The sequence below is a fragment of the Vidua macroura genome, chromosome 1 (genome assembly GCF_024509145.1).
Source record: "Vidua macroura isolate BioBank_ID:100142 chromosome 1, ASM2450914v1, whole genome shotgun sequence".
Classification (NCBI taxonomy): Eukaryota; Metazoa; Chordata; class Aves; order Passeriformes; family Viduidae; genus Vidua; species Vidua macroura.
Window position 1 is genome coordinate 48,270,623 of NC_071571.1, and position 12,899 is coordinate 48,283,521.

The 12,899-nt window shown below is 40.1% G+C and overlaps 1 protein-coding gene across 2 annotated transcripts in view; it reads right to left on the bottom strand.

Moving 5' to 3' along the window:
• Nucleotides 1-236: 236 nt before the first annotated feature.
• The window catches only part of STAC (SH3 and cysteine rich domain), a 68,718-nt gene continuing 56,055 nt past the window's right edge, over nucleotides 237-12,899 (bottom strand). For both annotated transcript variants that reach the window (XM_053988369.1, XM_053988358.1), the window contains 4 exons: nucleotides 12,432-12,520; nucleotides 8,737-8,788; nucleotides 8,474-8,611; nucleotides 237-335 (listed from right to left, as the gene is read on the bottom strand). In XM_053988369.1, coding sequence (XP_053844344.1) covers nucleotides 237-335; nucleotides 8,474-8,611; nucleotides 8,737-8,788; nucleotides 12,432-12,520 — 378 coding nt within the window. The remainder of the gene's footprint in view (nucleotides 336-8,473; nucleotides 8,612-8,736; nucleotides 8,789-12,431; nucleotides 12,521-12,899) is intronic.

Below are 12,899 nucleotides of genomic sequence, written 5' to 3' on the forward strand. Positions count from 1 at the left end.
CAAGGGCCTCTCATTTCCCTGGTGATTTCTGACTACATTTTCTTTCAAACATTCAACTTTTCATATTTTTAGTGTTGCTGTGGCAGTCTAAATGTCTTTTTCTTCATGTTGTTGCAGTTTTCTCACTATTTCCCTGAACATCTGCAAGACAGCCCATCTGGGTTGACACAGTGTGAGATGAGGCAGACAGGCATTGCCAACAAAGGGCTCCCACTGCAGGGAGTGGGCTGTTGGAGTCAGATGTTTTCTAAGACGTCCATGGGGACAAAGCCTTTCTTCTTCCCGCTGTATACCTTGATAAAGCCATCGTGTTCCTTTTCAGAAGTCACACAAATCTGAATACAAAAAAGGTATGAAAATGTTAAGCTCTTTGCCATGATCAAAGAGACAAATTATTCCAGGGTATATATCAGGCAAGTTAGACATCCTGCTAGTTACTTCTATAAGTAGAACAAACCCTGTTGGACCCTCACTGCTTTGATAAGAACCTCAGACTCACATATTTAGAGACTTACCTTTCCCCTATCTCCCTGAAGTGCCACATAAGCATGAGAGACATCAAAATTGTTAAGAACTTTGTGGTGGATAAAAGATTTTGGAACTTGAATGTTGACTTCAGCCTACTGTAATGATCATGCTGCTGTTGTTTGTGTATGAGAAAAATGGGTATTTCAGATCACAAGTTGACTCCCTCAACACCTGATGGTAAAAAGTAATTCTGGGTCACTTGCAGCAGCTGACCTGATTGCAAGCATATTCTCTTTTGCATGTTAAAGGAGTCTCAGTTCTTCTGAGAAAAGCCATGGATTACGGTATTTACTCAGCTCTCACACCTGCAGATGCCTGTTTTGGATACCAAAATGTGTGACCCGAATCCAGCTCTGTGAGAGTGTTTCCATAATACCTACTCCACAGGGAAGAAGTCGTGAAATCACATGGTCTTTATAATAGCACAAATATTACATTGTGGTAAAGGCTTTCATCTCCTTCTGACCTTTCTCATCTCAGGCATTTCCACTTTAAGGCCCTTCTTGAAACATCTGGTAGTGGCTGAGCCATTTGAAAGCCTAGTGGCACAGGCACATTAGACTGGGCACAGCACCACACCAAATAAAGACTTGTTTTCAAATGTCTCTGCCAAAGAACTATATATTTCCTACTAGTCAAACAAGGTTAAAATATAGCTGGAAAACTGACGGTCCTATTGAGACCACTCCACACACTGGTTTCTCATGATGTCAGTGCCAGCCCTCTATCTGGACTAACACTCATCTCTGTCTGATAAGTATTTACAATGTTTATTTACAATAATTCAGAGGATATGAAATGAACAAAAATAGCTCTAAAGTGCTCCTGGATAAATCCATTTCAGCATGACTATTATGGGTGACACCTAAATACCATGTCTGAATTCTAGGCCAGCTTGTCCTGTTGTTGCATAAAATTTGCTAGCAGCACTGATGCTGCCAGAAGGAAATGAAAAGTTATAAGAAGGTGGTGAAACTGCTTCATATTTACCACCTCTAGTATTTGGAAATAGGTAGGTGGATCTCTGTACCTGCAAACAAAGTTTTGGAAAATAAATGGACTCATTAATTTTCTTACTTATCCTGCCTACTCAACACTAATGGAATTGGATCCCTGGGGCAAAATGACTTAGCACACTAACAGGGCTGACATGCAATTAGAAAGCATAATGTATTGTTGTTTGGGCTAAATCACATGGAAAGCGTGGGAGAAGTCTAGAATTGATGCTGTCTAGTTTAGGTTCTGTTGCAAAACAGCCAAGCTCATTTATGTCATGAATCCCCAGCACAGCATCTGCTTCCTCTGCAGTCATATCACCATTCAAAATAGAGAGGTGCAAAGCACGTGGACAGAGAAAGGTGTCATATATCTACTGCTATATGTTGGTCTCTGTCTCTGAGAAAGAAATGATGAGAGAAAGCCTGCAAAGAAGCACAAGAGTAAGGATGGCCAAGTATGTAAGTCTATCCAAGTGTGGGAAGGAGCATTAGCTGAAAAGTTCCCCTTTTCAGTTGATCCCTACTGCCATGAGCCTGTGCAGCTTCTCCATAACTAAAGCTGGCTGGTTAAAAGGAGTGATTCACTACATCATTGTGTTTTTCTCCAAAGATATCTGCAAGACTTCTAGCTTTTTGATAGGATCCCCAAAATTACCACATATCCAGCAGGTCTACATTGGTCACTAAGCCTGGTGCATTTTTTTGCTTAACCTTTCTGGTGCTGTGCAGAACATATTGCAAGAACAGAGTAGTTTCCCCTGTTGTTGTGTGTTGTCAGAAGAATGATTTGTAGACAAAAGAAAAATACTGAGTTTTCTGAACACTGTTTTTCTTTGTTTTTGGAGTGAAAAATATGGCAGATTTCTTCTTTTTTTCTTTTTTCAGGGGAGTGTTTTTTTTTTTTTTTTGTGTGTTTTTTTTTTTTTTTTTTACTTGCTTGAGTGCTCCTTGATATCAGTGAGTGTCCTCTGCTACAGTGGTAACTTTAGATCTTCACTGGGCATGTGGTGTACAAAGCCTTTATGTGAGAACTCTCACTCTACATACCAATACACAGATCTGAATTCTCCCAAATTCCAGCTGAATTTCTCTCCTTCTAAGACACTAAGCCTTACATGTGCTAGACCCCAGATGGCAGAGCTTTTTCTTAGTACTTTCCAAGGAAGATTAGGGGTCAGGGGCAGAATAAGCTCGGCCACAGTATGTCACACTTTCATAGTCCTGTGCAACTCAGGAGGTCTCTTGGGTCTGTGACAGCTGCTGGAACTTTGCAAAGCCCTGGAGCTGCTCCAAATTCTGCAGTTTTCAGAGAAGATGGAATAAAATACCATCTATGGCCACTTTTGCTCTCATCCCCTTTTATGTATGCTGCCAAGGATTCCACTCACAAGTTGTAGCCTGGAGATTTGGCTCTTGATTTTCTTACATGGGTGTAAATTCAGAGTAATCCCAGATGAGGACATGGTAGCATCCAGAGTTTTGGATTTCACCTGATGAATCAGCTGTTGTTGAGGATTAGCGCTGATGAGAGATGGCAAAGATGATGGTTGTGAAGGCACGAGGTGCCACAGGTACCGACAGGTAGTCATGGTTTTCTGAATAAAGCTGGAAACTGCTTAAAATGGCAGCTACTCAGGCTGACGTGTTTTGGGTGGCAGGCTGCTGGCCTGACTAGAAAAGTGAGCCAGAGAAACCACTCTCCAGTGAATTTGGTAGGAACACAAAGGGGGATGATTGGGATTTTCTCCCTGTACTCTGGCTCAAGAGATTAGTAGTGGAGTAAGCCACAGGGTAAGAAACCACCTCTCAGGCTATATCTCACTCAACAAGTTATCTTCAGAATTATCTGAAAGTGGGATCTATTATTATAAAATTACTTCCCCATTCTTTCATCTCATTGTCTTTAAAAAAAAATAGTCAAAACCCCCCCAAATGTTCAGATTGTGACTGTTGTCTGAACTTGTCAACAGCTGCCCTGAGGATTTTTTATCTGTCAGTCAGCCCTGAGCAGGTGGGGGAGATGAGCAATTAGGAAATTGTCCTTTGACCTGCATGGTCATACCTGTTCTTCTAAATCCTGTGCTTTGAATTTGAGCTTAAATGGCCAGTTCTCTTTGGGAGTAATTTTGACATTGCTATTACTTTTTGCAGCTCTTTTTTTCTTCCACATAATTAACCCATCTGACAGCCACAGACTGGTTCTGATGAAGTAGGACTTTGGTTATGAGGGCAGTACAGTTTCAAGAGCTATCTTGGCGCCCAGAGACAGTGTCAGGTCAAGAGCTCTGCAAGTTCAAGTCTTCTGTTTGCAAGAATGACAGCACAGGGGCACTGTGAGCTTCTATATCTGCTGCTGCCAGTGCACTGAGGTCCTTGCCTATGTGAGCCTTGTGATGGAAATGCTGAGCTGTTCAGTTTCCATAACCATAGAGTCATAGTGCAAATAATGATGAAGGGTTTTATATCAGTTGTTTCACTAACTTTTGGACCAAGAACACTGTCTCATTTTACCTATATCACTTAAAGTTTTAAAGAAGATCTGGACTAGACTGGATACATAATGATCTATTCCCTTGTTTTGGACTCATTTGCAAATCTTTTGTGCCACTCAGCATCCCTGAATGAATGGGGACACCCATCCCTTCTCAGCAAGACTGATGTCAGTGGAATTCAGAGAGAGCTGGAAAACGACCCTTTCAGCCTAGCTGTGAGGTGCAGGACTTAAGAGCTGGGGAGCACATGAAGAACTGCAACATCACTGTCAGTGATGAGTTTGCCTTTTAAGTGATTTAATTTGAATGCATATGTCACTGTGATGAAACAAATTTTCAAAGGCAGCTGAGTCATGCTCTTAGATACTCAGCTTCTTTTACAGCATTCCAAAAATATGGGGACATAAAATAACTCCTAGGAAATGAGGTGAAAAGCCAGGTAGCACCAAAGCTTCCAGGCTAATTAGAAGACCTGAGAGAGGTGGATTTCCTGGGTCTGTAGACTTGTCCTCCAATCCTGCTTTATTAAGCCTAGCCTTGTGGATGAGAGACATTTGTAAAACACCCATCACAAAATGGGTCTGTTGCACTGACTTCTGTATAAACTCACAGTGCACTCTGGATGAGGCAAAGAGCTTCTGATTACCACTTTGTTACAAATGTCACCATTTGGGATAATTTCTGTTGCCCAACATCACTAGTACAATTTAAAATCAATTGTGTTATTTAAATACAAAAAGCCCAGCTCTAAAGTAATTTGTGTTAGTGTGACTGTAGATGTCAGAGGCAGCCAGGCAAAGGTGTGAGTAGGATCTTTTTCAAAGCAAAAACGGACATTCAAACAGCAGATTATTTTGACTTTTTTAAAAATAAGGATGATCAAAACTTTAAAGACATTTTAAGAAATGCTTTTCCAAATATTGATGATATATTAGATATTGCAATTTTTTTCTTTTGTGAACAGAGGTCAAATAAGAGCCTGTTGTCATGCAAAGAAATATTTATATAATGTTTGGTCATGAATTTGGGTAGTCTAGGGCAGAAGTTACAGGCTGGAGAAAATCTTATATATATACAAGTGATGATACAGTCTATCAGAGTTGGAAATTATGCAATTCATATTGTTTGTGAGAACAGCTTAAAAGTGTGGAAAGCCACTGAAATTGGTCAGCTTTGGTTTTCTTATTGATAATCTTGCTTTACTGATGTCAGAGGCTATGCCTGCCTACCTCCCACAGATCCCTGATTGAGCCTCATGGTGCCCATTCGTCTTCTGAACAGGTTTTAAGACTCAAAAATCTGTCAGTGAACCCTAAACTTCAAGATGTTGGCATCTCTGAAGCAGTACACTTTTTCTCCTCCAGCCTGGGTTTCATATTGCATCGTAAAATTTTCAAGGGATCTTTTGTGAAGACTAGCTTGTGCATATTGGTCATGTTGGGTGAACAAACTGGTTATTCCTCAGCCCTCTCCCTGAATATTGGCTTTGCCAGAAACGTTCACATGAAGCTGAAACTCCAAATGTTATTTCTAAGGCATGAAACTGCCAAATGATTCCAGAAAAAGTATCACTCCCTGTGCCTCAGGTTGAGGCTGTGCCTCAAAGTTTGAAAGTATCTCTGCTTGACTAAAATGTGGCTTTGTTGATGTGAATTTATTGCCTTTTGTCTTACAAGAGTAGACTCTCTACCCAGAAAAGTTCATATAGGGCGTGAGAGGACAGAAACCTGAAGGATAAACCATGGAAGGTATCCAGAAATATAAAGAAAATTCATATAATTGTCACTGGATAAGTTTTTCTGTTAGTATATCATCCTTGCTTTCATTGTCAGAATGGTTCTGTGCTCTTGTTAGACCACATGGAAAGTGACTCAGTGAAGTAATTTTGCCATCCTATAGTCACAGGAATTTATTAGACCAGTTAATGAGTTTTTCTAGCTAAAGTGAGACTTGACAGGAATAAGTAGTGATGAATAATCTCCCCTGCTTGCTAATCTGGAAGAAGTCTGTGCATAGTACATGTATTGCAGTCACAGCACTCTGAACACTGTGCCCAGAGACAGGTAACATGGCTATTGACATTCCACAGAACTTCCCAACAGACCAAAAGACAAATAAAAAAAATTCTGCCTAAGTTTTCCCAGAAGTCCCATTCAGATGACTTTGTTTTATCCATGCCTTCCCCTATTGCACTTCTTTCTCTGTTTCACATGGAAAACAATGGAGAAATAAAAGACAGAAAATAACAGAAATGGCTGAAGAAAGAAGAAAGGAAATTTGACTTTGGAAATATAAAACAAATTTTTAAAGTAAAAAATTCTCAATAACAATTAAAATATCTTCCTCAAGAAGAGTTTTTCCACAGTGAAGGCAGAGTTGTCTTTTTAATAAAAAAATATAAAAAATTGTGCCTTGTGTGGAGGGACAGCAGGAAGCAGATAAGTGTCCATGGCCTCACTGTGGCTGTCCCACCTGGAAATTACTCAAAATGGCCTTCAAGCTGCTTAAATGTCCCCCTTTTGCATAACTGGTGTGAGAGTGGAGCAGGATCTGTTTGCTACGCTCCTTTCCTCTCATGTCTCTGCATTCATGTGTTCTTGCAGTCTGACCTCTGATCTCTGCCCCCTGTTTCACAATAAATATTTCGTTCTTTCTTCCTCTGAAGCCTCTCCCACATGGAGCAAGCACCAGACAGCATTCATATTCAGCCTCAGCATTTGTGTGGGCTTGAGATAGAGCTGAAAAAGTTTTTTAAAAAAGGAGGTAGTAGGGGGACAGGATCGATTCATCCCTTTCTTTACCTCATGCCTTGCCAGAGCGGATGAGGCACCCTGACTCTGAGCTCCCTTTGTGATGCTATTATGAAATAGGGACAATAGGAAGGCCCTTGTGTTTAGATGAAGCTGCCAGAGCTGCCCACCTGGAAACTGTGGTTTTGTGAGAACTGAGGCAAGTAACTGGGCTCTCACTGCTTGCAGCAGTAGCCACGCTGATAGAGATGATCTGGTACACCCATTAATGAGAAATGACATATATCTTGACCATTCCCTCATGCTGGCATGCCATGTTCCAACACTACCATCTCCTACCTTTGCCCTTGTGTATTGCTTATTTTAGAACATAAAGCCTCCAAAAGCTCTCGTTCTGCTCTGGAAATATTTCTTTTTTTCTGTGTGCACAGACAGAAAAAGAAATAAAAGAGATGTTGGGTAAAAAGAATGTAAGAACTTTCCTTCTAGAAACTGCAGAGCTGCCCAATGTACTGTGTGTACAGGGGCAGTTAAAATATATTCTGGTCACTGTATTTCTGTGCCTTCCTTAAAAAGCTGTGTGCACCCAAGGATTGTTAGCATTTTTATGTTTTGCTATGCCACAAATCAGCAGCAACCAAGCTGTAAATTAATCTTATCCACCAGTGCAGTGAAGCACTGTGAAAGAAGTTCTGTATGGAAAAATCTACAGCCCTCAAGTCCACACTGGTTCTGACTTCTTCTCTACTTTTTTAAAACCGGTGCTGTTCAAGCTATAAGGGAAACCATTTCTGGTGATGTGACACAGTTGCCACAGGAAAGGAAAGACTCAATGAGGCAGATAAACATTGGGCTTTGCAAGGTGCGAGAAAAAAATCTACCCTTCTATTGCATCCAGATTTCAGAGAACTCAAGCTATGTGTACCTTTAGTATGTCATCATCCTATTTAGATGAGCTTATGCCACAAACCTGTCCCTTAATTCAGGTTTTGGGTCATGGCTTGCGCCTAGTGAACCCATCTGAAGGACACAAAATCAAAGGAACTGCTGAAAATACACCAGGGTGAATGGACCCTGCAAGTCCTCACTGTACATAGTGTACTTAGGCTCACAGGAGCACTTAAAGCTTAAAATATATTACAGCCTGTAGAGAGGGTATTTAAGTGGTGACACACACACACAAAAAAGGATTAAATATACCTTGCAACTGGTGAACAAGTGTCACATTTAGGATTTACAGCTTTGTGTCATGCTGTCTTAACTCTCTTCCTGTTGAAGCAAAGACAACGGGCTGTGTTTAGGTCTTAAGGTAAGTTAAGATCTGGGGAGGGAGGCACTATCTTTTATGAGATTAGCTCTAATAGTGAGGAGAAAACCAGATCATTTTTCAGGGACACAAGGTCTACTGCTAAGACTCTGTGTTCATCCCTCTGAAGTCAGTAAGAGAGTGAGAAATATGTGAAGTATCACTATGAATGTCTGTGAGACTGAAAATTCAGGCTATGTTAGGCATTGAATACATGTTTGCACAAGGCAAACAGTGCTCTTAACTGGCTGCCACTGTTACCATACAAATAATTGATCTTGTAAAATTGCAGTAAAAAAATCTGCCTGTCCTCATCTTGCACAATTTTCCCTTCAGTCATTGGTAAGACTGCTGGATGCTCTGCTGAGTCCAGTGGGGGTCCAGCACAGAAGATCTTACCTGGTTCTCTTTCAGAGTTATCTGTCCCTGTTCCTTGCAGCCAATGAATGTCCTGATACACCTGTAAATCTTCTCATTTTGTTGCACTCTCTGAACAAAGTTAGCAGGAAAATATCCAGTTCTGTCATCAATTCTCCCCTATGAAGGAAACATATTGATAGTAGAAGATTGTTAACAGTAGAAGCTTTGATACAATTTCAGTATTGAAAACAAGATATTTTTCCTTTTGGAAAGAAGACAGATATAAACTGACTAGCACATACCTTCCACCAGTCTTCATTAGAGTCTTCCAGAAGTGTGATCATATCCCCTGGCCTGTAATTAGAAAGACGAATAGTATGTAAAATGACTCTTAATTATCATGTTGAATCAGCTTTCACAATTCCCTTTTAATAGGGAGGTAGTCCTTAGGTGGTTATTTTGTCTGAGCATTCACTGAAGGTAGACACAATAAGGTGACAAGATTTTCTTCAGTCACACACGTTAATGTAGAAAGGCAGTATCTGTTTCTTGGGGCTAGTTCTTTATTTTTAGACAACATCTGTGAACTGGAAGTTTTGCTTCCTATTTATTAGGGAACTGTTTAAAATACAGTCCCTCTTTGTTAAAGGCATTATTGCTTTACTTTAAGACATTTCACACTGTTGGGACACACTACTTCATCATCTGTGTTTTCAAGCTGAGATTGCAGAAGGAAGGTGGCAGGAAAATAGTTCTATTTTATTGACAAAGGCAATTAGTCAGCAGGGATATAATTCTGCCCAAGAATGTCTTTTTTATTTGAACGGGACATATTTACCTTTATAATGTGCGGTGCTGAGTTGTAATTGCTAAGTATCAGCATCCAGCTGACTAGTTCCAAAGCAGAGCTAGGAGAATAATTTGGCTGGAAACACTAATAGCAGAATTTGCTAAGCTGATTTTGTGCAGGTAGTTGAACAGTTATTTGACCTTTCCCCCCCCACTGGTGACATTTCATCAACATTCCTATGTACTTATAATAGTGGTATATTGTAGAAAGTAAGTGGGAGACCATTTCCAAAAGGATTAACTTCAGAAAGCTCTGTTTGCTGGATAAGAGACATTTCTTGATCTTAATAAAATTAATTGTTGACTCCTAATTATTCAGGTTTCCCTGTTAGGCTCACTGTATTGTTGAGATATGAGCACAAGAGCCTGCAAACACATCTGAAGCATCTGTTATGATGGATAACAGGTCAAATTTAACAGGCTTTTTCAGAGCATGCATAGAAAATGTGGATCTGTCCAGGATGCAGCTGCAGGTGTGGTCAGTGGTGGGCCTCTTTAGTCCACTTTCCAAGCAGTTATCATTGGTGCTGACAACTGGAGAAACAGGCATTTAGTCTTCTAACACTGTGCAATCTGAAACAGGATTTTCTTTAAGCCTTCCTCAAGAACCTGTTTCAATGTGTTTGGAATAATTAAATGTTACTGAGGTGAGGAGGGAAGCTAGAGAAAACGGACAACTTGGTATCCCAATGGTAAAAGATTTTTTTACAATGGGAAAGAATATGTGAATCCTTTACTACAGTTAATATTTAATATGAAGCACTCAAATAGCTTTTGAGGGAACCCATAACTTCAAAGTGAATAGACTGGGGCCAACATTGGAGTCTTACACTGAAAGAAAAAACAGTTTCAATAAGAAGGATTCAGAGAGCCTTGTCCAACCCATATTCTTCAGCCTGGTTGTTAGAAAAATAACTCAGAAAATATAAATTTGTCTGCCAGAGAAAAATGGCAATTGAACCTAAAATCTCTCACTTGCCTGAGCACAGAGAATTTTAGGTTGAAGGTCTGTTGATTTTGTTGATTTTTTTTTTCCTAGAAGAGAGCTAACATAAATGTCTTTAATCTCCAAAAAGGATTCAAAATAGAAATCCCATCTGGACCTGTTATTCTTGCACCCTAGATTTAGGCTGCTAATCCCCGATAGGGGGTAATCCACTTGGTTCTTACTACTGGTTGAAATCAGCCAGATCTCATCTTTTTCTTCTGTAAATCACAACCTCGGATAAATTGTCTGCTCTACCTCAGTGATCTGGGTTTCAGGAGGTGGCAAGGTGGCTAGTCCCTACAGAGACTGCTGTAGGTCCCTTCCAACTACTCTATTCTATTCTATTCTATTCTATTCTATTCTATTCTATTCTATTCTATTCTATTCTATTCTATTCTGTTCTGTTCTGTTCTGTTCTACTCACTGCAGTGTCTGAAACATGGTGTAGCTTTTCTTTAGGATTCTCTCTTGTAATGTAAGGCCATCTCTTAGAATAAGTGTATTACTGCAATGTCCTACTTTACTTATGCCAGAGCACTGGAAAGTCCGACTGACTGCTCCTGCTGTTAGGGAAGAAATCCAGGCTGTGTTAAATTCTAATTTCAGCTGAAATCAGGGCTACACATCTTCACTGCAGTAATCTGCCACTCACTGTATCCTCTCAGAGATGAGCTGGGAACTCCAGAAGTCTGCCCTAACTCTTCCTTTCAGGTCCTTCCCCTGCTACTTCCCTTTGTTACGATGGAGCTGATCAGGGCTGATAAGCTGGTTCCCAACTCAGGTTTCCAGGACAGTGCTTGACAACAGTGTTCTACTGAACCCACCTCCAGCACCTCAACTATGCTAAATGGGAATTCATGTAACTGAGTTGGATCGCACCTGGCTCTGCAGTAACAAAACAACATTAGCAGGTATTGGGCAAGCCTTATGGAACAATGTTAACACATGTATTACTGAATTTCTGACCAAGGGGAAAAACAGCGCTGCTGTGGTTGAGTACCACTAGTCTAAATCCTAGCTGGTATCCCTGGAAAGAGACTGGTGTCCCCTGAAAGACAACGTTTCAGACCACAGGCTACTTTTTCCCCTAAAATGTGGAACGGGAGAATTTTGAAGATTTATGCATTTTCTGGATTTCTGTGTCTGGATGAGGATGGTAGTCCAGTGCAGGGTTGTCTGAGGATGTTCTATGTCATGGAAGAAATGCACAAGATGGAATACACTCCTAAAGAGCAGGATGCAAAGTAGAATCTTTCAAGCAGAATAGCTGGCAAGTTGCACTAAAGATTGCCATATACTGTGGTTATTTCCCGAAGAGCTGGCATTCCTAAAATAATGATCAGGAAATGCCATTAAAGCAGAATGATAGGAAAACTTGTAACTTCTGCGTTACATCCCCCCTTTTAGTTCAAGAGCAGTGAGAAGGCACAGCTGGGAACAGGAAAAAGGTTTTCAGTGTTGGAGATGCTGAGGAGAGGGGCATTCCTCTGTCAATTTCCTAAATTCTGTGGCACATGCATGGTTATTTTGATATAGGAATGCCGTGAAGACAGGTGACATGTTTCACAGTAAAACTCTAGCAAGACCATGCAAAATGTGAGTAGCATGAACAAAATAATTTCAGTGAAAGAAAAGCTGTCCTTTTCCTTCATTTGGCTTGGATTAGACTTTGTAATGCAAGCAACTGATGCAGAACTGAGGAAGTGCTAAAATAGTAATTAACAAGGTTATTTTGCAAAGTTCTCACTAAAATACTGCTATCCAGCAGCTGGACACCATTCTCTTTTTTCAGACACAACTGAATAAGAGGGAGGATCAAACACAACAGGTAAAATTTTTAGCATTAGTATGAGAGCTGCTGGAGAATTCCTAGCTGAAAATTTCTGATTGAAAAACAAAGCAACTGAGAATATTTTATAGCTGAAAGACATTTTGCTTCTAAAGTGATATAAGTGCTTTTGAAACTTTTAATCTATTGTATCCTTGCCAAAAGAATTGGTCACCTGTTCTTTTTAACTGTGAGAACATCTATGTATCTTGATGGTTACGTCTATAAAAATGTGTATTGAAAATGTCAGAAGAAACCCTCCCTTCCCCAAAGTCATATATGACCATCAGTGCAAATGTGTCAAATCAACTAAAAAATATTTTGGAGTTTACCTCATCTCCAAGTCTTCATTTTCTTGTGGTACAAATTTGTACAAGGCAACATAGGTGTTCATTTGTAACGTGCTTTTATAAAATGGTCCCTTTAAAAAACAAGAGAGAAAGAGAAAATTTAAATATCTGCTCTGTAAGGGAATTTGGTTCGGTTTGTTAGAGACAGAGGAACGAGAACCTGATCTTACAATAAATTAGCCAGAATCTCTGCTCTCACAGCTTGGAGGACTATGGCCCAGGTACACTGCAAGCCATTAAGGCAGTAACTATCTTAAGCAGAAATTTGCACTGGATGGACTTTGGGACAAGATCATAAAAATGAGTGTGCTTTTTTTCTCTCAGTAGTATATATGACAGCTCTTATGAGCCCAGTAGTGTATTATTGGCATTATATAAGGTGTCTAGTCTACAGTTCTTATTATGGATGGAGCTAGAATTGTACAATGCATAGGTCCAAATTCAGAGCAG